General features: G+C 36.1%; 1 protein-coding gene across 8 annotated transcripts in view; it reads left to right on the top strand.

Annotated features, from left to right (window-relative positions):
• RPS6KA3 (ribosomal protein S6 kinase A3) overlaps positions 1-27942 on the top strand; it is a 105694-nt gene that overhangs the window by 70791 nt on the left and 6961 nt on the right. For all 8 annotated transcript variants that reach the window (XM_057717867.1, XM_057717859.1, XM_057717860.1 and 5 more), the window contains 11 exons: positions 437-474; positions 700-842; positions 1042-1112; positions 15660-15748; positions 15941-16005; positions 16083-16185; positions 18494-18618; positions 20206-20331; positions 22844-22933; positions 25105-25263; positions 27313-27474. In XM_057717867.1, coding sequence (XP_057573850.1) covers positions 437-474; positions 700-842; positions 1042-1112; positions 15660-15748; positions 15941-16005; positions 16083-16185; positions 18494-18618; positions 20206-20331; positions 22844-22933; positions 25105-25263; positions 27313-27474 — 1171 coding nt within the window. The remainder of the gene's footprint in view (positions 1-436; positions 475-699; positions 843-1041; positions 1113-15659; positions 15749-15940; positions 16006-16082; positions 16186-18493; positions 18619-20205; positions 20332-22843; positions 22934-25104; positions 25264-27312; positions 27475-27942) is intronic.

The raw sequence follows: 27942 nt of genomic DNA on the forward strand, positions 1-27942 counted from the left end.
AAAGAAAAGAAAAAGGAAAAAAGCTAGGAAAGAATGATTGAGTCAGATGCCTTTAAAATGACAGCTCTAACACATTTGACTTAAATATCCAGACCTCTGTCTATTGTACAAACACTAGGGAGTTTAGTTAGGCCACCTCTGCAGAAAGGCACTAGAAAAAGCATCTTAGAAGAGTATAGGTTATGGTTCCTTTCTAATAGTTCTCAAGTGTCCCTGGCTTATTAATACAAGTTTGTAAGGCTTTGCCTTTGCGGTTTGTTATATATGTGTGTCCAAAAAAATAATTTTTCTCCTCCTTTACCTTTGCCTTCTTATTCGGAGTCTAAAACAATATTTTGGAATGAATGTGGTGATCTGATACTTAAAGTAATTTCAGTCTTAGCTTCTAAAAATCTCTAATGGTTTGAAAAGATTTTCTGGCTTTGTTTTCTTTCAGCATACTTCTTGATGAAGAAGGTCACATCAAGTTAACAGGTAAAAATCCTCATTTTGTTGAAATAGTCTCTCCTCTATATCATTTCCTTTAAGGTTGATCATGGTATAAATATTAAGTAACACATGTTAAAAACTTGAATTAGAATTTTTAAATAATTAATGCAAATATTGGAACTATTAATGTAAACTTTGAAATTCAAACTTTAAACTTTACATGTGCAAATTATTGTAGGATATTTATGAATTTGATATTTATTTTGGCAGATTTTGGCCTAAGTAAAGAGTCTATTGACCATGAAAAGAAAGCATATTCTTTTTGTGGAACTGTGGAATACATGGCTCCAGAAGTAGTTAATCGTCGAGGTCATACTCAGAGTGCGGACTGGTGGTCTTTTGGTGTGTTAATGGTAAGGTTTGGGGTGTTTGGGGTTTTTTTGTTTGTTTGCTTTTGAGAATTTCAGTGGTGAATATAGTAGAAATATAAATCACTTGTTTTATTATAGAGCAATTTTAGAAGATTTGGTTGTAATTAAGATGATGCTTTTGATCTTCTAGCCTTAAGATTTTATACTTACTAATACCTCTGATTATTTTGCCTTTTTGTAGTTTGAGATGCTCACTGGTACACTACCTTTCCAAGGAAAAGATCGAAAAGAAACAATGACTATGATTCTTAAGTAAGTACTCCCTAGTGGATGTGTTTTGATGAGATTTTAAAATAAATGCTTCAAAATAAAAAAATGAGATTTTAGAGTGTTAGCTGTATAGTATAAAAAACAACTAAGAAATTCATTGATATTATGACATCAATATTATATGGTTTAAATATGAACAAACCCCATAGATCTAGAATACTCATAATTATCATGTTACTATTGAAAGCTTTACCTTTGAGATTTGGAATATGACAAAGATGCCCATTATTCTACTTCTGTTCACATTGTCCTAGAGGTACTAGCAAGTACAGTAACGCAACCAAAAGAAGTGCAGTTTAAGGTTTAAAAAGAAGAAATAAAATCGTCATTATTGGGAATTCCCTGGCAATCCAGTGGTTAATACTCTGAGCTTCCACACTGCTGGTGGCTTGGGTTCTATTCCTGGTCAGGGAACTGAGATCCCACAAGCACCAAGGCGTGGCCAAAAAAAAAGCAAAACAAAAAACTTATCATTATTAACATGATTGTGTCCATAGAAAATCCAAATCTTCATATAAATCCTTGGAATTAATGAGTGCTTGGCAAAGTTGCTGGATAAAGTGTCAATAAATAAAATCTATTTCATGTCTGTATAGTAGCAATGGAAAATGGAATTTTTTTAAAAAGATACTGTTTATAATAATATAAAAGATATCAAACCTAGGGATAAATCTAGCAGAAGTTATGTAAGAAATCTATGCAGAGAACTTAGAAAATATTATGAAATTTTAAAAGACCAAAATAACTTGGAAGATTGTACCATATTCATATTATGACAGACCCAGTGTTATTAAGGATGTGTGTTATTCAATAGAAATATAATGTGAACCACATATGTAATTTTAAATTTTCTAGTAGCAACATTAAAAAAGTAAAAAGAACCAATTAAAATTAATTGTAATATATTTAACCCAGTATATCCAAGATATTATCATTTCAACATGTGGTCAGCATTAAAAAATGATCAAGATATGATACATTATTTTTTTTTATTTGAAACTCACTGGGTTTTACACTTACAGTTTGGCCTAGCCACATTTCAAGTGCTCAGTGGCTGTATGTAGCTAGTGGCTACCATTTTGGACAGCATAACTGTAGTTTCAATGCAAATCATATTTAAATCCTATTAAGTTTTTTGTGTGAAACTTAATAAACTGATTCTAATATAATACAAAGGACCAAGAATAGCTAAAACACTGCTGAAGAATATCAAAATAGGAGGACTTGCTTTACCAAGTATGAAGCCTTACTATAACTATAATTAGGACAATATGGCATTAAAACAAGTATAGAAGATAGACTTGTGCAATAGACTAGAGAGGCAAGTAGCAGACCTATACATATATTTACAACCATTGGAAATTGCAGAGTAGTAGGGAAATAGCAGCCTTTTTTTAATAAATCATGTTGGAAAAAATGGTATTCGTATAGAAAAAAATAAAACAACTACCTCACACCAAACACAAATCATTTTCAAGTATACTATATATATTTTTTACATATATATATATATATATATAAAGGGAAAAAAGATTCTAGGGGAGAATATAGGAGGAATCTTCATGACCTTGGGATAGGAAAAGTAGTCTTTGAAACATGAGTAGGTGACATAGGGACTTTACAAAAGAGGATATCCTATGGCCAATAAGCTTATTAGAAGATACTTCCCTCATTAATCAGAAAATGCGAATTAAAACCACAGCAAGCTACAACTACATACCCACCAGAATAGCTAACAGTAAAAAGTCTGACAGTACAAAGTGCTGATGGGCTGTGGAGCAGTGGCAAATTTCATAGCTGGAAGGAATATAAATACTCATATAACCACTTTGGAAAGCAGTTTTTGGCCATTTCTTCTAAAGTCAAATATATGTATAACCTCATCCAGTAATCCCATTCCTAGGCATACACCCAGTTTATATGCATCAAGGTACTTGCACATCGAGAAACAAGTACCAAATATTCATAGCAATATTATTTATAATAGCCAAAAGGTAGAAACTAGATTGGTAACAGAAGAATGGACTAATAAATTATGGTATATTCATACAGTAGAATATAGCAGAGGTTGACTATAAATATTTTAGACTTTGTAGGCCACACACAGTCTGTCACATATTTGTATTGTTTATTATTTGTTTCTGATACTTTTAAAATGTAAAAACCATTTGTAGCTCAAAAGCCATACAAAAACAGGCTGAAGCCTTTTGCCCATAGGTGTAGTGTGCCATACAGCAAAGAAAGTGAACAAACCACAGTTACACTCAACAACTTGGGTAAATCTCACAAGAATGTTGAGCAAAAGCAATTCACACACAAAAGAATGAATACTACATAGATGATTCTATTTATAAAGTTTTAAAAGCAGACAAACAAAAGCAGAGCTTTTAGGGTCCATATTTAGATGGCAAAAGCTTGGGGCAAAATAAGGAAAGTAGTTACATTGGATGAGAGGTTCTGACAATGTTATATTTCTTGGCCAGATGACTCTTCACTTTGTGGTCAGTCATTGAACTGTTTGGGGTTTGGGGGGTTTGGTTTTGTTTTTTGCACTTTATGTTATTCTTCACAATAAGAAACATTTAAAAATATTTGCTATACAAGTGAATGTTCACTGAACCTTCATCACTCCATCTGCTCTGGCCCCTACCTTTCAGCTAATACGTACACTCTAGTGTTGAGAAAAACAAACCATTTCTTTGACGTGGCCTTTCCTTCAAGTTTCTGCAGCATCTTCCTGCATTCTTTCAACCCAAAGCCTCTTTAAAGAATAGTCTATGCTTTCCGTTACTTTTTTTTTGGCTGCTTTTATCCCACAGCCTGTTTGTTGTTCATTTCTGCCATTCCATTGAAACTTCTCTCACTATGGTCATCAGTAATTTCCTGGTTGCTTAAACTAGTGGCAGATTGTTAGAAAGGTGACTCTTTGTATCATTTGTTCTTGCAATTCATTCAACAGATGATTGAGGCCTTGCTATATGTACTTAGGATGCGATGTGAACAAGACTGAAAAGATTTTCTGTGGTCTCACAGAGCTTGCCTTCTAGTGGGGGAGACAAGGAATTAATATGTAAACAAATAAAGATAATTTCTCATAATGATAGGAGCAGTGGGGGTAATAAACCAGGGTACTCTTGAAGTGTAAGGGAAGGGGCAGGGGCAGGAATCAGTTTAGATGAGACAGTTAAGGAAGGTCTCTCTGAGGAGTATTTGACACTACTGGCCACCCCTTCCCCTCTTAGTTTTTCCTACTTTGATCTGCTTCTCCCACCTCTATAGCCATTCCTCTTTTGGTCTCTTTTGCTTGATCATTCCTTCTTTGCCTGTTTTTCTCTTTTTAATTATGAAAAATTTCAAGTGTAAATTCGCAAAAATAGAATAATACAGTGAACATGTGTATACCGATCACCCACATTCAACAGTCATCAACATTTTGCCACATTTGCTTTGTCTGTTCCTTCTTTCTTTTTTTCTTTACTGAAATATTTTAAGCATTCCAGACATGTCATTTCTCACTTACTTCAGTTTGCATTGTTAAAAAGTATGGATATTTTCTTATGTAAACTGGCAATAGTCATCTAATAGCAATCCTTAACCAGTTTTTTTCAGATTTTCTCCAAAACTGTATCCCAGATCAAGTCTGCACATTTCCTTTGGTTGTATCTCTTAAGCTTCTGTTCATCTAGAACAGTGTACCCCTATTTTTCCCCTGCCATTTACTTGTAGAACCCAAGTCATTTTTATAGAATTTCACTTTCTGAATTTATCTCGTCAAAAGATGAGACCACTTCTCAATATCTGAAACAAAAAGCATAAAGGTGATTGTATGGCTTACTATAGTAGGGAAAGTGATGCTGGTCCTTTAGAGTCTCTCCAAGCAGAATAGACAACTGTTCTTATATAGGATTTTGGGGAAGGGTGGAGTTCAAGAATTGGCAGGTTTTCAGGGCCTTTAGTGAATTGACATCATCTGTAAGAGTGTGGTTACTTGGGTGGGACTTTTGGCATTCATGTGTGGTTATTGGAGTCAGTTCATTCTTATTTGGCTGATTTTCACAGATGAAGAGCAGTTACTGATTGGTTGGTTTGCAAGAACAAAAAACAAAAAACTCTATTCACCTAGACAAGTTGTCTTTGATCAATTGAGTGGTCTGGCGGCTCTCTTGTTACCATGGTTATATGACAATTAGTCTTTTCCCAGGAGTGTGGAAGTTTTTTTATTCTCCTTGTGGTATTGTTTCACTTGTTACTTTAACCATTTTTGGTTAAACTTTTTTAAAAAACATTTATTTTTATTTTTGGCTGCGTTGGGTCTTCATTGCTGTGCACGGGCTTTCTCTAGTTGTGGTGAGCAGGGGCTACTCTTCATTATGGTGCGTGGGCTTCTCTTGCTGCAGAGCATGGGCTCTAGGCACGCAGGCTTCAGTGGTTGTGGCACACAGGCTCAGTAGTTGTGGCACACGGGCTTAGTTGCTCCGCGGCATGTGGGATCTTCCTGGACCAGGGCTTGAACCCGTGTCCCCTGCATTGGCAGGTGGATTCTTTTTTTTTTTTTTTTTGAGTGTACAATTTGGTATTTTTTTCTTATTAGTAATGTATATATGGCAATCCCAATCTCCCAGTTCATTCCCCCCAACCCTCCCCGCTTTCCCCACTTGGTGTCCATATGTTTGTTCTCTATATCTGTGTCTCTATTTCTGCCTTGCAAACTGGTTGATTTGTACCATTTTTCTATATTCCGCATATATGTGTTAATATATATTTGTTTTTCTCTTTCTGACTCACTTCACTCTGTATGACAGTCTCTAGGTCCATGCATGTCTCCACAAATGTCCCAGTTTCATTCCTTTTTTACAGCTGAGTAGTGTTCCGTTGTATATATGTACCACATCTTCTTTATCCATTCATCTGTTGATGGACATTTGGGTTGCTTCCATGTCCTGGCTGTTGTAAATAGTGCTGCAATGAACATTGGAGGCAGGTGAATTCTTAACTACTGTGCCACCTGAGAAGTCCTGATTAAACTGTTTTGGCAAGATTATTTCATAGCTCATGTATTTGCACTGCATTGCATCACATCAGGCGGCTTACAACACCATGTTGCCCCACTTTAAGTGATGAATTCCCATGGTTACAGCTGATCCCTCCATTGTAAAGTTCCCTGTCAGGCTTTCATCTAATAGTTTCATCCATTGGTAATCATTACTTGAAACAGTTATTTTATTAGGGATTTTAAATGGTGTATTTTCTATTACTCTTATTCCCTCATTTATTAGCTGGTATTTTCCAAAGCAATGAACTTTCCCTCATCAACTAGGGCTCTTTAGTTACCTTGAAATGAGGCTCAAACAAGAAAGGCAGAATAAATGCTGGATTCTTTCCTTAATTATTTCCAATTTTCAGAGCCCTAGTTACTTCCAGTGGGGGTGATGTCCAATGAGTTGGGTTTTTATGTTAGTTTTGACTTTTTCTTTTTCGTCTTTTACTATAACGAAGTCCTGGGATTTAATAAGCAGTGTGATTCAGCCAATTGCATTCATTATTTTTAATGCCCCAATTTTTCTTTTTCTGACCCCCTTTTAAATGTTCTCATTCCCCAGGGTTCCATCTCTGATATGCTTTTCTCCCCTCTGGACTCACTTTCCTGACTGACATCAGTCTTTCCAATAACTATTGAACATTTTAATTACTCCCAAATCAATCTTTCTTACCTTAATTTACCAGACACCAGACCTTTATTTCCATTTACTCACCTGTATGTCTCTCCCAAAACATATGACGTGTGACCTAACATTTTAAAACTAAATTTATCTTTGTTCGCTCTTCTGTTCCTCTTCTTATATTCCCAATTAGCAACATTTCCATGCACCCTATTTCCCAAGCCAGAAACCTAAAAATCATTCTTGATTTCTTCCTCTCTTGCACACACAAGTATTCACCAAATTCGCTTTCAAAAATATTTCACTGTCCCAGCCTTTCCTCTGCATTGCACTGCTTGCAGTTCTCAGATCTGCTATCCATGACGATCTCCTACCCACACTATAGTGCCAAGCTTCTAAGTAGAATGCCCACTGCCTACCACTGCTTCTCACTCCAGATCATTCTATACTTCCCTTGGAGTTACCTTCTTGAAAATAAATCTAGTCCATTAGTCCACTGTTTAAAGACCTCTGCCATATTCCTGTTACCGAATACCGCAGTTTCCCCTTGTTTCCGTTGTTTAACGGAACCCTAATTCTACAAGGTGTTGATAGATATTCTCTGAAGAAGAGGTGCTAGAAACAAATGTTTAGAAAAATACTGATTTCGTTACTTTAGATTTTTGAGCCTTTTATATGCATCGTATTTTATTTTATGTCTCCAACAAGGGGTAGCGTTGATAGCATTCTGCAGACTCACTGGGTTATGAAATATTTTTTGTTGTTGCTAAGTACCTAAAGAAATTAATATTATTTAGTAAAGTGTTGGGGGGGAACACTGGCCAAATGAATAGATTTTCAGCCTCTAAATTGCATATAAGGCCTTTTACAGTCTCCCATGTTAAAATAGATATCCCCAACTGTTCCCTTAGCACTTTTTACATATGCCCTTCTGAATTTGTCTCTTAATGGACTAGGGTTATCTATATCTGTCTTCCCACTGACCGTGGGGGGCTATCTTTATCTCTGTATCCTCAGTGCTAAGCAGTGTCTAGCACATACTAGCTTCAATAACAACTCACTGAATAATAAATGGATCTATTTCTGAAATAGAAATTTCTCTGCTAGGCGTTTTCTCCAGCTCTGTTATTATTTTCATGCTTACAGGATCATTGGTTTCCCTAATTTGTAGGTTGAGAAAAAGAGTAAAATTATATATTAGAGCTGAAACAGACCTTCAAGCTCATCCAGGCCAGTGGTTTTCAGACTGTGTGCCACAGACATTGTAAATGTTCTACAGACCCCTTCCCCACCAGCTCCTCTTCCCTGCAGGGCTATTAAAGGGAATGGAAGGAAAAAATAGGTATATGAAGCACATGTTCTTTTAGCAGTTTTAAATGTTGGATTTGTTAAATTCCTTTTGAGAAAGGGTTCCAAGTCTACAGTTTGGCAGCCATTAATCTAACATCCAATCCCCTTGCTTATGAAGAAGTGGTAACAGGCTCAAGGGAATTGGCTTTCCCTAGGTCACAGAGTTCTTAGTAACAGACCCAGAACTAAGACTCAGATAATCTTACTTTTACAGTAGTGCTTTTTACAAAATTCTGAAAAATGAAACAGTTCATTAGAAGATTTTGGGCCAACATTCTGTGTTCACATAAAAACCTAGATCCAAATGTTCATAGCAGCTTTATTCATAATAGCCCCAAACTGGACACAATCCAGATGTCCTTCAACAGGTAAATGGATAAACTGTGGTATATCCTTGTCATGGAATACTACTTAGCAATAAAAAGAAATGAACTATTAATACAACTTGGATGAATCTCAAGGGAATTATGCTGTGTGGAAAGAAGTTATATACTGTATGGTTCCATTTACATGGCATTCTTAAAATGACAAAGTTAGAGAAATGGAGAATAGATTAGTGGTTGCCAGAGGTTAGGAATCGGGGAGGGAAGGAGGTGGGTGTGGTTATAAAGGAGCCATTTGAGGGATCCTGGTGGTGTTGAACTATTATTGAGTACCTTTACTATGGTGGTGAATACAGGAACTTAGAAATGTGATAAAATCACATAGAACTTCACCTCACACCTGTCAGAGTAGTTACCATCAAAGAAGTCTACAAATAACACATGTTGAATGGGAATTCCCTGGTGGTCCAGTGGTTAGGACTCCATGCTTCCACTGCAGGGGGTGCGAGTTCATTCCCACGATGAAGCTAAAAAAAAACCAAAAAACATGTTGGAGAGTATGTGGAGAAAGGAGGACCCTTGTATACTGTTGGTGGGAATGTAAATAAATTAGTGCAGCTACTATGGAAACAATATGGAGGTTCTTCAAAAAACTAAAATTAGAGTCACCATATGATCCAGCAGTTCCACTCCTTGACATATATCTGGAAAAAATGAAAACACTAATTCAGAAAGATATAAGGGTGAGTCAAAAATTATCCACACTCTGGCTGTAGAATTTACAGAAGTTTCACTATAACTGGAGAATGGATAATTTTTGACTCGCCCTCGTATATGCAAGCCAGTGTTCATAGCAGCACTGTTTACAGTAGCCAAGACATGGGAGCAACCAAGTGCCCATTAACAGATGATTGGATTAAGGAGATTTGGTGTGTACATACACACACACACACAAAATGGAATATTACTCAGCCATAAAATAGAATGAAATTCTGCCATTTGCAGCAACGTGGATAGACCTTGAGGGCATTATGCTGAGATAAGTGAGACAGAGAAAGACAAATACTGTATGATATCACTTATGTGTGGAATCAAAAAATAATACAAATGAATGCATGTGCAGAACAGACTCACAGATATAGAAAACAAACTTATGGTTACCAAAGGGGAGATGGAAGGTGGGAGGGACAAGTTAGGGGTATGGGATTAACAGATACAAACCACTGTGTGTAAAATAGATAAGCAACAAGGATATACTATATAGCACAGTGAATTATGGCCATTATGTTGTAATAACCTAAAATGTAATATAATCTGCAGAAATACTGAATCACTATGCTGTATACCCAAAACTAATGTAATATTGTTAAATCAACTATACTTCAATTTTTAAAATGGCATAGAGAGTGAGTCAAAGGAAGACCACTGAAGAAAGGCACAGAGAGAGGTAACTTGTTATTCAAGATGGAGGAGTGGAGCCATGAGTTAAGGACTGTGGGATCACCTCAAAGCTGGGAAGACAAGGAAACAGGTTATGCTGTGCTCTAGAGACTCCAGGAAGGAATATAGCTCTTCTGACGCCATGATCTTCTTTTAGCCTAGTGAGACCCTGGTTGGACTTCTGAACTACAGAACTACTGAATATTCGTCTACTCCAATACTTGGACATTAGTCTGAGGCTTGGACAGTCTTCTATAAACACCTCTATCACCAGGACAAGCAACCCCAAAAGCTTGGACAACCATGAGGAAACAAAGAAACACCATGCAGGCAAAGGAGCAGGAAAAAAACCCACAAGACCAAATAAATGAGGAGGAAATAGGAAAAATGCCTGAAAAAGAATTTAGAGTAATGATAGTAAAAATGATACAAAATCTCGATAACAAATTAGAGAAAGTACAAGAAACAGTTCATAAGAACTCAGAAAAACAAACAGCAATGGATAACAAAATAACTGAAATTAAAAATACTCTAGATGCTCTAACCAGCAGAATGACTGAGGCAGAAGAACGAATAAGTGAGTTGGAAGATAGAATGGAAGAAATAAACGCCACAGAGCAGGAAAAAGATAAAAAAATAAAAAGACTAGAAGACAGCCTCAGAGACCTCAGTGATAACCTTAAACGTACCAACATTCGAATTATAGGCATCCCAGAAGAAGAAGAAAACAAGAAAGGGTCTGTGAAAATATTTGAAGAGGTTCTAGTGGAAAACTTCCCCAACATGGGAAAGGAAATAATGAACCAAGTCCAAGAAGCACAGAGAGTCCCATACAGAATAAACCCAAGGAGAAATACACCAAGACACATATTAATCAAACTAACGACAATTAAACACAAAGAAAAAATATTAAAAGCAGCAAGAGAAAAGCAACAAACAACATATAAGGGAAAACCCATCAGGATAACAGCTGACCTTTCTACAGAAACTCTGCAGGCCAGAAGGGAATGGCAGGATATACTGAAAGTCCTGAAAGAGAGAAACCTACAGCCAAGAATACTTTACCCAGCAAGAATCTCATTCAGATTTGAGGGAGAAATCAAAAGCTTTCCAGACAAGCAAAAGTTAAGAGAATTCAGCACCACCAAACCAGCCTTACAACAAGTGCTAAAGGAACTTCTCTAAGTAGGAAACACAAGAAAAGGAAAACACCTACAAATACAAACCCAAAACAATTAAGAAAATGGTAATTGGAACACACATGTCAATAATCACTTTAAATGTCAATGGATTAAATGCTCCAACCAAAAGACACAGACTGGCTGAATGGATACAAAAACAAGACCCTTCTATATGCTGCCTACAAGAAACCCACTTCAGACCAAGGGATACATATAGACTGAAAGTGAAGGGATGGAAAAAGATATTCCATGCAAATGGAAGTCAAAAGAAAGCTGGAGTAGCAATACTCATATCAGACAAATTAGACTTGAAAGTAAAGACTATTAAAAGAGACAAGGAAGGACACTCCATAATGATCAAGGGATCCATCCAAGAAGAACATATCACAATGGTAAATATCTATGCCCCCAATATAGGAGCACCTCAATACATAAGGCAAATGCTAACAGCTATAAAAGGGGACATCGACAGTAACAAAATTATAGTGGGAGACTTGAACACCCCACTTACATCAATGGACAGATCATCCAAACAGAAAATAAATAAAGACACACAAGCTTTAAATGACACATTAGACCATCTCGACTTAATTGATATTTATAGGACATTCCATCCAAAAACGACAGACTACACTTTCTTCTCAAGTGCACACGGAACATTTTCCAGGATAGATCACATCTTGGGTCACAAATCAAACCTCAGCAAATTCAAGAAAATTGAAATCATATCAAGCATCTTCTCAGACCACAACGCCATGAGACTAGATATCAATTACAGGAAAAAAACTGCAAAAAATACAAACACATGGAGGCTAAACAATTCACTATTAAACAACCAAGGAATCACTACAGAAATCAAAGAGGAAATCAAAAAGTATCTAGAAACAAATGACAACGAAAACACAACAACCCAAAACCTATGGGACGCAGCAAAAGCAGTTCTAAGAGGGAAGTTTATAGCAATACAGTCCTACCTTAAGAAACAAGAAAATGATCGAATAAACAACCTAACCTTACACCTCAAACAACTAGAGAAAGAAGAACAAAGAAACCCCAAAGTGAGCAGAAGGAAAGAAATCGTAAAGATCAGAGCAGAAATAAATGAAAAAGAAAGGAAAGAAACCATAAGAAAAATAAATAAAACTAAAAGCTGGTTCTTTGAGAAGATTAACAAAATTGATAAACCATTAGCCAGACTCATCAAGAAAAAAAGGGAGAAGATGCAAATCAACAGAATTAGAAATGAAAAAGGAGAAGTCACAACGGACACCTCAGAAATACAAAACATCATGAGAGACTACTACAAGCAACTATATGCCAATCAATTGGATAACCTGGAAGAAATGGATACATTCTTAGAAAAATACAATCTTCCAAGACTGAACCAGGAAGAAATAGAAACCATGAACAGACCAATCACAAGTACAGAAATTGAGGCAGTGATTAAAAATCTCCCAACACACAAAAGCCCAGGACCAGATGGATTCACAGGCGAATTCTATCAAACATTTCGAGAAGAGTTAACACCTATCCTTCTCAAACTCTTCCAAAATATTGCAGAAGGCGGAGCACTCCCAAACTCATTCTATGAGGCTACCATCACCCTGATACCAAAACCAGGCAAAGATGTCACAAAAAAAGAAAACTACAGACCAATATCACTGATGAATATAGATGCAAAAATCCTCAACAAAATACTAGCTAACAGACTGCAACAGCACATTAAAAAAATCATACACCACGATCAAGTGGGGTTTATCCCTGGGATGCAAGGATTCTTCAATATACGCAAATCAATCAATGTGATACATCATATCAACAAATTGAAGGATAAAAACCATATGATCATTTCAATAGATGCAGAAAAAGCTTTTGACAAAGTTCAACATCCATTTATGATAAAAGCTCTCCAGAAAATGGGCATAGAAGGAAATTACCTCAACATCATAAAAGCCATATATGACAAACCAAAAGCCAACATTGTTCTCAATGGAGAAAAACTGGAAGAATTCCCTCTAAGAACAGGAACAAGACAAGGGTGTCCACTCTCACCACTGTTATTCAACATAGTTTTGGAAGTGTTAGCCACAGCAATCAGAGAAGAAAAAGAAATTAAAGGAATCCAAATTGGAAAAGAAGAAGTAAAATTATCACTCTTTGCAGATGACATGATACTATATATAGAAAACCCTAAAGACTCTACCAGAAAACTGCTAGCACTCATTGATGAGTTTAGTAAAGTAGCAGGATACAAAATTAATGCACAGAAATCTCTTGCATTCCTATACACTAACAACGGAAGAGCAGAAAGAGAAATTAAGGAAACTCTCCCATTCACCATTGCAACCAAAAGAATAAAATACCTAGGAATAAACCTGCCTAAGGAGGCAAAAGATCTGTATGCAGAAAACTTTAAGACATTGATGAAAGAAATCAAAGATGACATAAACAGATGGAGGGATATACCATGTTCCTGGATTGGAAGAATCAACATCGTGAAAATGACTGTACTACCCAAAGCAATTTACAGATTTAATGCAATCCCGATCAGATTGCCAATGGCATTTTTCACAGAACTAGAGCAAGAAATCTTACGATTTGTATGGAAACGCAAAAGACCCCGAATAGCCAAAGCAATCTTGAGAAGGAAAAATGGAGTTGGTGGAATCAGGCTTCCTGACTTCAAACTATACTACAAGGCCATAGTGATCAAGACAGTATGGTACTGGCACAAAAATAGAAAGGAAGATCAATGGAACAGAATAGAGAACTCAGAAGTAAGCCCAAACACATATGGGCACCTTATCTTTGACAAAGGAGGCACGAGTATACAATGGAAAAAAGACAGCCTCTTCAATAAGTGGTGCTGGGAAAATTGGACAGCAACATGTAAAAGAATGAAATTAGAACACTTCCTAACACCATACACAAAAATAAACTCCAAATGGATTAAAGACCTACATATAAGGCCAGACACTATCAAACTCCTAGAGGAAAACATAGGCAGAACACTCTTTGACATACATCAAAGCAAGATCCTTTTTGACCCACCTCCTAGAATCATGGAAATAAAATCAAGAATAAATGAATGGGACCTCATGAAACTTAAAAGCTTTTGCACAGCAAAGGAAACCATAAACAAGACTAAAAGGCAACCTTCAGAATGGGAAAAAATAATTGCCTATGAAACAACGGACAAAGGATTAACCTCCAAAATATACAAGCAGCTCATGCAGCTTCATACCAAAAAAGCAAATAACCCAATCCACAAATGGGCAGAAGACCTAAATAGACATTTCTCCAAAGAAGACATACAGATGGCCAACAAACACATGAAAAGATGCTCAACATCACTCATCATCAGAGAAATGCAAGTCAAAGCCACAATGAGGTATCACCTCACAGCAATCAGAATGGCCATCATCACAAAGTCTGGAAACAACAAATGTTGGAGAGGGTGTGGAGAAAAGGGAACTCTCCTGCACTGTTGGTGGGACTGTAAGTTGGTACAGCCACTATGGAAAACAATTTGGAGGTTCCTTAAAAAACTACAAATAGAACTACCATATGATCCAGTAATCCCACTCCTGGGCATATACCCAAAGAAAACCATAATCCCAAAAGAAACTTGTACCATCATGTTTATTGCAGCACTCTTTACAATAGCCAGGACATGGAAGCAACCTAAATGCCCATCAACAAATGAATGGATACAAAAGATGTGGCATATATATACAATGGAATATTACTCAGCTATAAAAAGGGATGAGATGGAGCTATATGTAATGAGGTGGATAGAACTACAATCTGTCATACAGAGTGAAGTAAGTCAGAAAGAGAAAGACAAATATTGCATGCTAACTCACATGTACGGAATCTAAAAATGGTACTGATGAACTCAGTGACAAGAACAGGGAAGCAGATACAGGGAATGGACTGGAGAACTCGAGGTATGGGAGGGGGCGGGGGGTGAAGGGGAAACTGAGAAGAAGCGGGAGAGTAGTACAGACATATATATACTACCAACTGTAAAATAGTCAGTGGGAAGTTGTTGTATAACAAAGGGAGTCCAACTCGAGGATGGAAGATGCCTTAGAGGACTGGGGCAGGGAGGGTGGGGGGGAATCGAGGTGGGGGCGTCAAGGAAGGGAGGGAATATGGGGATATGTGTATAAAAACAGTTGATTGAACCTGGTGAAAAAAAAAAAAATCAATAAACTGCATTCTGATTAGTTTGTCTTATTTTGTTGCTAAAATATACATATTTGTTTTGAAAAAAAAATGGCATAGAACTAAATACACACACACAAATAAGTGCAATGAAAATTGGAGACATCTGAATGAGATTAATGGATTGTATCAACGTCAATATCTTGGTTGGTTGTGATATCACACTATAGTTTTGTAAGATGTTACCGTTGGGGGAAACTGGGTAAAAGGTGTGTAGGATCTCTCTGTATTGTTTCTTACAACTGATTTTGAATCCATAGTTATCTTAAATTACAAGTTTATTTAAAAAATAAAATAAATATACCTCCAAAAAATAAAATGTTATTATATGGATTTATTATTTAGAGCCAAACTTGGGATGCCACAGTTTTTGAGTCCTGAAGCCCAGAGTCTTTTACGAATGCTTTTCAAACGAAATCCTGCAAACAGATTAGGTAAATCTTTTAATTAATTTGTTTCTTTTGTGTTTGTTGGTGTTTCTTTTCTAGGGAGGGGATGGATATTTGTGTTTGTTGTGGGATTATGAAATAGTAGGACAAATGTTAAAAGTGAAGACTAAATAAACAATATATATTTATCCTTGAAATACAATTACCATTTAATCAAAACTAGTTAATTTTTGATAGGTGCAGGACCAGATGGGGTTGAAGAAATTAAAAGACATTCATTTTTCTCAACAATAGACTGGAATGTAAGTATAGAATGAAAACTTGCTTGAAATATTTTTTTATAATTAATACATGTCTAAGTCTCTCTTTTTTCCTCCAGAAACTGTATAGAAGAGAAATTCATCCACCTTTTAAACCTGCAACTGGCAGGCCTGAAGATACTTTCTATTTTGATCCTGAGTTTACTGCAAAAACTCCCAAAGGTAAGGAGAAAATGTGAAAACCCAAATATAAGACAATATATTTTTTTTTTATTGTTCAGTCAGAAAAATCTTACCTAGTATAACTCTTTATGCTATCCTCTTTTCTCCCCTTCATATAGTACCCCTGCTGCAATAACTAGATCATTAGTAAATCCTTTATAGCATTTTATAGAAGTTAAGGTCCTTGTTAAATCTTGTAGCAAATTATGCTTTGCCTTAAACTTTGATACAATTTATGTGAAAAAATTATTTGGTTGTGCATTTATTTACCTGTAGCTATGTTCACATGAAATACTCCAGCATAAACAGTGCTCTTTAAAATTCTAATATTATATGGTATTCTGGAAGTACTTGTAAAGTTCAAATCCCAAACATAACTTAAACTTTAAGATGTGATTACTTCAAAATGATTCATATCCTGTATCAGGCTTTATTGTAAAATTGCATAAACAATGACTTATAGAGAAGTGATCTTTGAAACGGTAAGCTGTATTTCATTTATTAGTATGTATATTATATGTAATGGTGTGTTTTCACTCTAATATTCTCATTTAGATGTATCACATCCCAGGTTTATCATTGACAAGCAAATAAATACAAAATATACCTCCGTATGTTTCCCATAGAGTGTATCATTCAAACCTCGCTATAAAGCTTTATAGCCAAAAGCCTAACAACCTATCTTAAGCATTGATGGGTGTTTATTTTTATAAGGCTGTCTTAGAAATTTGGATTAATACATGAACAGAATTTTATCAAATGCATAGACTGATATGCATAGAATTGATGATATATGGTAATGTTTTACCTTTCTCAGTACAGTTTTTCTTGATAGAGGAAAATATCTTACAATAGAGCAGTTCTGTATTATATTCTGCCCAGATAGGTTCTCTTAGCAGAAGTCTTCAGTATAATACTGTCACACTGATGTAAAATTCAGTAAACAGGGACTTCCTAGGTGGCGCAGTGGTTAAGAATCTGCCTGCAAATGCAGGGGACATGGGTTCGATCCTTGCCCCAGGAAGATACCACATGCTGCAGAGCAACTAAGCCCGTGTGCCACAACTATTGAGCCTGCCCTCTAGAGCCCGTGAGCCACAACTGTTGAGCCCATGTGCCACAACCACTGAAGCCCATGTGCTTAGAGCCCGTGCTCCACAACAAGAGAAGCCACCACAATGAGGAGCCTGTGCACCACAATGAAGAGTAGACCCTGCTGGCTGCAACTAGAGAAAGCACATGAGCAGCAGTGAAGACCCAACACAGCCAATAAATAAATAAATTTCTAAAAAAAATTCAGTAAACAATATATATTGCTGAAAATATCAAGCTGATATTAAAAAAGAACTTTTTGTGGAGTTGATGTTTAAGTAGATTTACCTGTTTTTTGCTTGCCTTTAGCCTTTATAGTATGTTTATAAATAATAGTGTGCCTAATTGTGTTTATATTTATGAATAACATTTATTATACTTCTATTATTTCTTTCTGTAGTGAACATCAACTATATTGCAAAAGTATTTTTCTCTTTTTGTTAATGCCAGTAGATTCCACATAAATAATTTGAATAACAATACATGTCATGTCATAAAATATATTTTAAGGACTATGTACCATGATTGTCCTAGAATATATATATAATAATTTATATATATGTATATACACATTTGATCTTTTATATGTATGATAATGTTAACTTGAGTTTAGATTTCTAGATTCTGATATTATGTATTGAGACCACTGGACTAAATTCCTTTTTCCTAAATTATCTGTAGATCAACCTTATATATCCCCCTAACCAGGAGCCATAGCATTGTTAGGTTATTATGTAGGGCTGCACTGTCCAGTATGGTAGCCAGTAGTCATATGTGGCTATTTAAATTTAAATTAATTACAATTAAAAATTTTGTTTCTCAGCCACACTAACCACATCTCGAATTCTCAGTAGCTACATGTGGCTAGGGGCTACCGTATTGGACAGCACAGATAAAGAAAAGTTCCATCACTGCAGGAAATTCTTTGGGACAGTGCTAATTTAGAGTAACATTAACCCAGTAATTCATTAATTTAGTATTTTCTTCAAATGAATTAGCTATTTTCTGGGCTCCGAGGGATGAGGATGTTAGAGTTTTGATGGCAGTAAGCCATCAGGACAGATCTGATACAGTGCCTCACTGAGTTATCCTGGAAGCACTGGGTGCCTGAGAAGTAGAATGCCAGAGTAAGGGAGAAAGGTCAAAATGGCGATAGTTCCTCCCTTAATTACCTTTCAAAGCAATTACCTTCTTAGTAACTTATTATTCTTTTCAGATTCACCTGGCATTCCACCTAGTGCTAATGCACATCAGCTGTTTCGGGGGTTTAGTTTTGTTGCTATTACCTCAGATGATGAAAGCCAAGCTATGCAGACAGTTGGTGTGCATTCAATTGTTCAGGTGAGTGAATGTCTAATTTTAAATTTGAAGTGTCATAAGATATAGTTCATTGTGTGAATAATTATGTTAGCTATGATCTGCTGACCTTAAGTGAGCAGCTTAAAATACATTTTATATCATTGATGTTACTCTTAGAAACTCCTTTCATATGCCTTTGAAAAGGTTGCATGCTCCAGAATCCTGGATACCTATCTGACTTGAAAGTGGAATTCTAAGAGGGTTGAGATAAATATCACCATCTTGTCTCTCTTGTCTCCTGTGCCTCAGAATGTTTATGAGGCCTAGTTTGTTTCATCCTCTGTGTCTGTTAGATCAGCTATGATGAGCTAAGGTCTCCTAGTTCACTGATGCTTTAGAACAGGAGTGAGGAGACTTTTTCTATAAGGACCAGATAATAAATACTTGAGCCTTTGTAGGCTATGTGGATCTCTGTTGCGACTACTCAACTCTGCCATTGTAGCGCAAAAGCAGCCATAGATTGAACATGGCTGTGTGCCAATAAAACTTTATTTAGAAAAACTGGTAGTGAACCAGATTTGGCCCACAGGCCATAGTTTGCCAAACTCTGACACAGAAATATATAAGAAATAAAAATGAACTTAAATCTTAAGTTTTCCAAGTTTTGTGTCCTTGTTCTTTTGGAGCCCCCATTGTCCTTAGGAAGAAATGCTTGTGGATACTGCGTTAGGGTAGCTACCTCCTTATCCCATCTGTTGATCAGAGCAGGAGAAAAAGGAGCTACAGAATCAGGTTTCTGAGTGTGTGTGTGTGTAACAGGCGATTGCACTACTAAATTAAATGTTATTAGAGGAACACAAATAGTACAAACTGTTAGATTAATTTCTTCCCATCACAGTGTCATGGAAAGATAAATTTAATTCATCTTCCTAATCAAAGAGGGAATTAGATATATCTTTTGAAGCATTGAATTGTTTTTAGGGTATAATTAGTGCTTGAATTTGATGATTAAGTTGCTTTTGCAGTGCAGTTTTTTTCAGAAGTCTGTTATCTTGTTTTCCACTTTCTAGAAAACCAGTTTAAACATTGGTTTTTGAACAAAGTTCATGTTGAAATAGTTTGTCCCTTTTACTATAACAAGCATATGATGAATTCTATGGAATATATGTTTATGATTTCTATGTGGTACATCTGAGACAAGAATCCAGATGTTCTAATTCTGAATCCTCCTAAATCTTTTCTTTTATACCAGAGGTTTCAAACGGCTCCCCATTTGCAAAGGTAGGTCAAAGACCTATAGCCGTTTGGGGAGTAGAATGGGGCATAGTCACAGGCAAGGCTGTCGGCCCCTTATCATGTAGCTCTGTGTTTCTTGTTGTACATACTCAGTTTTTTCTTTTTAACATAAGCTTTTTTAAAAGGCATATTTCTTCTGTGTATTTTATCCTAGACACCTCAGAAATACACAGTTGTAGAAGAATAAATGCAGTAAAGATTCATTTTTAGGTTTACTAAATTCATTTATGTTTATAGTTAAGGTCAACAGTGCACGCTGAGTAATGATTCCCTATTATGTAATGTACCAAAGTTATTACAGAGCTCTTCATCAATTTATAATTGTGTTTGTAGCAGTTGCACAGGAACAGTATTCAGTTTACTGATGGATATGAAGTAAAAGAAGACATTGGGGTTGGCTCCTACTCCGTTTGCAAGAGATGTATACATAAAGCCACAAACATGGAGTTTGCAGTGAAGGTAAGTGTTTTTAGATTTAAAATGCAACTCTAACAGTTCTTATTCATGCATGCTAGTACCAGTTAAAAATTATACTCTTCTTGGGTAGGTGTGCCTTTTGTTATAAAAAGGTAAGCTAATTTAAATGTCTGGCTAGTGATTTTCAGGGATCTTAATCTGGAACCATAGATTCCCCTATGAGCTCAAAAGGTAGAGCAGCATACATCCATTTTGCACAGGGAAATACCAGTTCACAACTGACCCGGTTTTTAGTACCACCCTATTTACTCTCAGAAGTCCCCCATTTATGGTCAAGATGTCAGGGAGTTCCTCGAAATTATATACCAAATTTTGTATGTTTACATTTTTATGGCAAAAATGTTCATAGCATCCTTCATGTTTAAAAGGATCTGTGAACCAGTAAAAGAATAGGAACCACTGTCATAAAATATATTATCATTAGCTGTTTTAAGTTCATCAAGTGTCCTAAGACAGTAAGAATTTTCTAAGCCAAAAACCAAGGCACATGCCTCTATGATAGTTTGAGTCCAAACCTTTAGTTATAAGTGAAGAAATACTACATTCAAGTTTCTGCCTTTTCTTGGGATGGAATCCTCTTCTCTCCCATCATGGACAATTCAAGTAATGTCTAAAGCTTTCAACTTGCCTTGAACCTTAGAACTAATCTATAAGTATGGGTAGCTCATGTTTAGTTAGTGGGGAAAGTGGCATTAATTATTATTACTTCTATCCTTCCACCCATCTGTCCATTTATCTAGATCTAGTATGATTTTACTGTATAAAAATAAAAATAAATGTGCTTTATTTATTCATAGCAAATATCTGGGAAGACACACACACAAAAATTGCTGCTGCTATTTTAAACTTGGATGTAATTGTTTAAAAAAGTCATCAGTGTCTGTAAGGCTTTCCGTCAGATGTAAGGATGAACCAAAGAAATACATTTTAATTTGCTCTTCTACTCAGTGAATTCTGGGGTACATAGAAATTTTCAAATTACATACATGGAAGGAGAGAATGTGAACAATGTACTTCGTAAGCAAGTTAAGAATGTATCTTGCCTCCATAAACTCTTCCACCTATATGTGGATTCTTGTGACTTAGATTCCTACAACCAATCCTAGCACAACTTGATTCTACTGAAATTACTATATATCTAAGATTCACAAGCACAGTTATGAATATAATGTAAGCTGGGCTCAGATTAGTGGATCAGAGAGAATGTTGCCCAAAATAAAACCTCTCCAATTCCCTGGAGGTCTAGTGGTTACGACTTCGCGTTTCTACTGCAGAGGGCATAGGTTTGATCCCTGGTCCGGGAACTAAGATTCCACAAGCAGTGTGGTGCAGCCAATAAATAAATAAATAAAAGTAAATTTTAAAAATTAAAAAATAAAATCAAACCTCCCAATGTGTTCTGGTTTTCAGAAGCCTAGCCCCAAATCATCTCCCTTGAGTTAGCATGTCTATGTCTATTCCATGTACCTTTCCTCTTAATCATCCATTTGCCTGATTCCACACTATCATTTGTAATTGATCACAGTGGACACCTGTATGTTTGTCTTCCCTGTTCTCCAAATAAAGAACTGTTTTCACAACTAAATCCATTTCAGATAGCAGATATGGCTCATATTGAGAGTTGCAGGTGCTTTCCTAGGATGCTGGAGCATTTGGGTATTTATTGCATACATTAATTACTAAACTGTCTTAAAACTGAAAGTATGAAGGTCACAAAATTTGTTTCAGACCGCCTTTTGGATGAAATGAAAGCAAAACTTGTTGCCTTTTTAAAAATATATTACTTTAACAGATTAAAATATTAGGAGAAGTATTTTTAAGAAGCAGCTGACATAAAAGGGTTGGAATGCTAAGTTAGTATTTTAAAGGGCTTTATTGTAATAATTAAACTTAATTCTAGCCAAGTAGAATTCTAGGTATGGTATTCTGCTTAGTTTTCTGCCTAGCTTCAAAAATAAAGCTTATTCTACTTATGAATTAATTTTTTTACAAGTACCTTATAACTAACAGGATATTCCATTGAAGCATTTTATTAAAGAAAGTAAATTCAATAAACAAATGCTAGTGGTGGTATTATAGACACATCCTGCTCTTAATTATCTATATTGATAGTATTTAGAAGTTAACTGAGTTCCCAAAGGTCTAAGACATTCAAGGCTGGAAGAAAGATATGTTAACTGTGTTCTTGGTACCTTTTCTTGAGGCTTTTGAGTTTTTTTTAAATCCTAAACTTGCTAAAAACTTAAACTGGACAGACCTGGTTTGAATGTGACTCATGGTGTAGAGTTTACTTTACAGCCTTGTCATCTTGTAACAAGACTGTAAATTTCAAATTTTGATTAGACAGTCTGGCCAGGTACTTGAATAAAAATGGTTGATAAATGGCTTATAAATACAGTGATTACACAAAATAACACCTAAGTAAGTAGCTGTAAATATTTAAGGTTTATACTGTATAGTTCATGCGATTTTATGGTAAATATTTGCCTTTTAGATTATTGATAAAAGCAAGAGAGACCCTACAGAAGAAATTGAAATTCTTCTTCGTTATGGACAACATCCAAACATTATTACTCTAAAGGATGTAAGTAGATTCTTTAACATGGATCGTTTAAATCAGTTGTCTAACTCACATTTGGAATGTTTTCAAATATCATGTGGTAGACAAACAACTCGACATAGTAAAAAAAATAAATTAGAGGGCAACATATATAGCATAATTTCAGTTATAGAGAAGAATATGTCTGTATAGTTAATTTTTCTGCCTTTAAGAAGAAAAGTGTTACTGACATTATTGCTTTTAATTTCAGTATTTACTGGAACACTTGGGTATTAATTGTGTTCAGGACTGACTAGTCTCAGGCTCCATAGGCTCCCCAAACTGTCTTGCACAGTACTGTCAGAGAGAGCTGTCCCTTATGTCTAACCATGTTACTTCCCTGCCTACAGTTCATGCTCCCCATCACCTCTGGTCCCTGCATTCCTCTGTCTGTAGTAGTTTTCACACTTCCTCACACACCCTATGCTCCAGCCATGCTCAAGTTATGTACAAATTTTTTTTAACATGCCTCGTTTTCTTCTGCTGCTCTGTCTTTGAATTTATGAATTTACTCAATTGAGAACACCATTTCCCTTTTTTGCCTGGCTAACTACCATACATCTAAGACTTAACTAAGACATTACTTCCTTAAGGAATCCTGCCCTGTCCATCACCATCCCCAAGACAAGTGAAGTTTCCTTTCCCTGCTACCTATGGCTTTCATCATAACAGAGGTGTTGGCAAAGGGTGCGAACTCCCCAGGCAGCAATAAGTCCTCTCTTGCTGATGGTGCTCACATAGGCTCAAAGGCCGTGTCTGGGTGTTGTAGACCAGAAATGTCACGTGGCCAACTAAGCCAGAGGGCTCCTAAGGTACCTTTCACCTCTGAGGTTTTGTGAATCCCAATGTTTATCCTCCCTTCTCCTTGCTAACCGAGACTCCAATTTCCTGAGAATAATTTATCACTATTCATTGTTAGAGGAGAACGTTAACTTAGACCATTAAAATGTGAAGCTGTTTCACTTAAGTTGACTCTTTAATTAATATAACCTCCAAGAATCCAACCATGTAAATTAAAAAGGAAATGTAGAAAATACTTTCAGCCTTGCCTGGGGAACTCCCTAAGCTGTTGCTGTTTTTTACATCTTTGTTCATTCCTTCATTTCAAATTCCAAAGTCTTTAAAATATCCCCACTTTTTTTTTTATCCCCACTTTTGTTACAGCATCTCCAGCATTTTTTAAAACTCTTATTTCTATGTCTGTTTCTCCCTACTAGAATAAAAACTTTGAGGGTAGGTATCTTGTTTTCTCCATATTTGGGGCCCCAGTACATGGTACCTCTTAGGCAGCTAAACAAAGCTGTGCAGTAACTCTCTGAGAAGAGGGGAATAAAAGGGCCTGAAGTTTAAGGAGAGGGTTCTTTCAGTTTGGGATTGCTGAGAGTACAAATCCAAAATTACAGTGAGCTTTCTTTTTTTACGTTAGGAGTAAATTGGTATACTTCTCTGTGGTTGAATAGAATTTCTCTTTGCTACTTAATCTTCCTACTTAATTCTTGCCACAGCTTGTCTTTCGATTTAATCAAAATCAGAATATTTCGAGGACCTCCCTGGTGGTCCAGTGGCTAAGATTCCATGCTCCCAATGCAGGGGGCCCGGCTTCAATCCCTGATCAGGGAACTAGATCCCACATGCTGCAACCAAGAGCCCGTGTGCTGCAACGAAGATTCCACATGCTGCAACTAAGACCTGGTGCAGACAAATAATTTTTTTAAAGCAGAATAATTCATTGTACTGTGTATATAAATATAGAAGTTCTGCAGTTTCAGAAATTCCAGAAAAATCACAGCAGCATGTCTTTTTACCAGTCCCTCTCGTCATTAGTAGGTAGAAAGATCAAGAGGAACACACCCTAAGAGCAGAAGTTCAGTGCCCCTTCAGATACCATACCCATAGTTATCTTGATTGCCGTGAGTTAAGCTTCACAGACGGAAATTAAAGATTATTTTCCTGACATTCAGTCTTATCAGTTCCTATTTTAATGTATTTATGTGTATAAAATTGTTTGCAAATTTTATATCCTTCAATGGTTGTGATAAGTAAAGTTTTCCTTGAATATAAACTGAGTTTTAATTTCTCTTTACTATGCCAGACTTTGTGCTGAGCACATGTAAAGCTTCACATAATGTTTTACATTTTGGTGTTGAATTTTACAGGTGTATGATGATGGCAAATATGTGTATGTAGTGACAGAACTTATGAAAGGGGGTGAATTGCTGGATAAAATTCTTAGACAGAAATTTTTCTCTGAACGAGAGGCCAGTGCTGTCCTATTTACTATAACCAAGACTGTTGAATATCTTCATGCACAAGGGGTAAGTCTTTTTAACATTTTAAATATATATATATACACACACACATATACATATACATATATATATATACACCTTATAAAATTTGGCATAAAATACCAACTACCTTTTTTTCTTACCTTTTCTTTCTTAATGTTTGAGCTGAAATTACAAAGGTAGAAGTTAGTTTATGGATGTAATGGAAAATAACTATATTAGCTTAATTATTGCACTGTTCTTCCTCTATGTAGACTTCTCCTGTTGAGCTTGAAGTCCTTTTTTTCTTTAATTTTATTTTTTAACTTTTTATTTTATATTAGAGTGTAGTTGATTAATAATGTTGTGATAGTTTCAGGTGTACAGCAAAAAAAAGTGATTCACTTATCCATATACACATATCTATTCTTTTCCAAATTCTTTTCCCATTTAGGTTGTTACATAATATTGAGCAGAGTTCCCTGTGTTACACAGTAGGTTCTTGTTGGTTATCCACTTTAAATGTAGCAGTGTCTACATGTCATGAGCTTGAAGTTCTACTCTGAAATTTTAGCTTGTTTATAAACATTGAATTCTTATGCTTCCCAAGAAGTGAGTGAGATTTTGTGACCTGGCAGACATTGTTTTTGCTGGGCCATTGTGTACTCTTGAGAACTGGGCCCATTTCGAGTTTAGAAGTGAACCAGAGAGTCATGGGTTGTATTCACTTGTAAAAGGAAATCCTTCAAACAGATGAAGCCAAATAGCCACTTGGTTTCTGGCTGATGGGTGCTCTCCTCCTTTCTTCCTGCATACAGATTTTTAGTAAATGGCAAAAAAAAAAATCACATTTTTAAAAGAAGAGAAGTCTGGGAGGGCAGGGAAACAAAGGAGAGATGAGGGGAGGGAGGAAAGGAGAATAGCGGAGACACGAAGAGGAATGGAAGGCAAGAAAAGAATGAGATCTTAAGGAGTTTATTTTCAATACCTTATTCTCGTTTTCTCTGTCTTTGCCCCTAGAAGCTAACAAATGAAGTGTGTTAATTTAATTCTAGAGCTTCTTGACTTGTAGCTGCTCAAGATTTGCCTAGTACTGGGACTGGAAATTAGTAGAACTCAGTTTTCACTGAAGAATTTGTAACTTTGCAGTCATCTTACTCTTCTATGTTCTTTTCTCAGTGCCTCAGCGATAGTTATAAAATGGCCTGGAGAAAGAGTGTTGTGGATGTTAAGACCTAAAAGTGAGGTTATTGATTAGAACATAGACTCAGAATTTGGTGATAGAGAAAACACGTTAGTCAAATAAGGAGTGTCAGAGAGGCCTATGATAAAAGAAGCATTCAAGTAGGTGATTAAAGGGGGAAAATAATACAAACTCTAAAGGAATGGTATCTTTTTGTGTGTGTGACATTGTTACTTGGATATCAAATAAACAGTACTTAAGTAAATTTGGGGTTTTTTTTTCCATTTTACTCCTAAACCCCATGCCTGTTCCGTTGAGCCTGTCCGTACATGTTTGTTTTGTTTATCCATTGTACATGCCATTCCCTCTACTTAGAATGACTACCCCCACTCTTCTGGCTTGTTCATTCTGTTCTTCAGATCTTGGATCAGTTGTTACCTCCTCTAGAGACCCTTCCTGACCCTCCCAAGTTATGCCCCATCTCTCACCTATTTATTCTCTGCCTCCCATGCTACTGTTTAAGTTCCTGGCATGTAAAGGCAAGGATCTTACGGGTCTTGTTTACCAAAGTATCTGCAGCTCCTTGTGTAATACCCTGGTACATGATAGACATTAAATATTTGTTGAACAGCGAATAACCTGGAGACAGATATTACTGCTATTTGCATTTTTCCTTAATCTGCTTACTTAATTGGACAAAGAGGGGGCAGGTAAATATGTTCTTTCTCCTCCTCTCCTTGCCCCAGTCTGTGTTAGAGTTACACTTACACTATCAGCATTTTATAATGTTGGGATAATGTGAAGGTCAGTATCCATCATCTTGTTAAGTGCATTGCTTGACAGTTTGTGAATAAATAATTTTCCATAATGGAAATGTATTGTTAATGCACCTCTTTAATTTGTATTTCAATTAGGTGGTTCACAGAGACTTGAAACCTAGCAACATTCTTTATGTGGATGAATCTGGCAATCCAGAATCTATTCGAATTTGTGATTTTGGCTTTGCCAAACAGCTAAGAGCAGAAAATGGTCTTCTCATGACTCCTTGTTATACTGCAAATTTTGTGGCACCAGAGGTAATTGTGAAAGAATTTGCTTGCAGTATTTCAGTATATTTAAAAACTCATTTACTGTGTTTAATATACAATATTTAATTGTTTAATTGAAGAGTTACTGAGCAAATATTATTAGAAGAAAATGTCAGCCCTTCTTCTTCTGTTGGTAGTTCATCCTGTCATCAGTCCATTACTACCTATAATCCTTTTCCTGCCCTGACTTCTGTCTTTCTGCATAATCACACATCTGTAGCTAACTGCTATCACTAACACTTTCTGTTTGCCAGTGCATGGAGTTAAATGGAAACTAGCTTATTCTTCCCCTCTCCTAATACCCTTCGAATTTGCTGGTTTTGCCACCATCTTCCTGAATTTCTAAGGCTAAAACATCATGGACTCTTCTTGTCTTTAGCTGTATAACGAGTTACTATCTCTGTTAACCCCTACAACCAGTTAGGGGTTCTTCCGTTCACAGAACTGCCATCCTAG

Source organism: Hippopotamus amphibius, chromosome X, assembly GCF_030028045.1.
Source record: "Hippopotamus amphibius kiboko isolate mHipAmp2 chromosome X, mHipAmp2.hap2, whole genome shotgun sequence".
NCBI lineage: Eukaryota > Metazoa > Chordata > Mammalia > Artiodactyla > Hippopotamidae > Hippopotamus > Hippopotamus amphibius.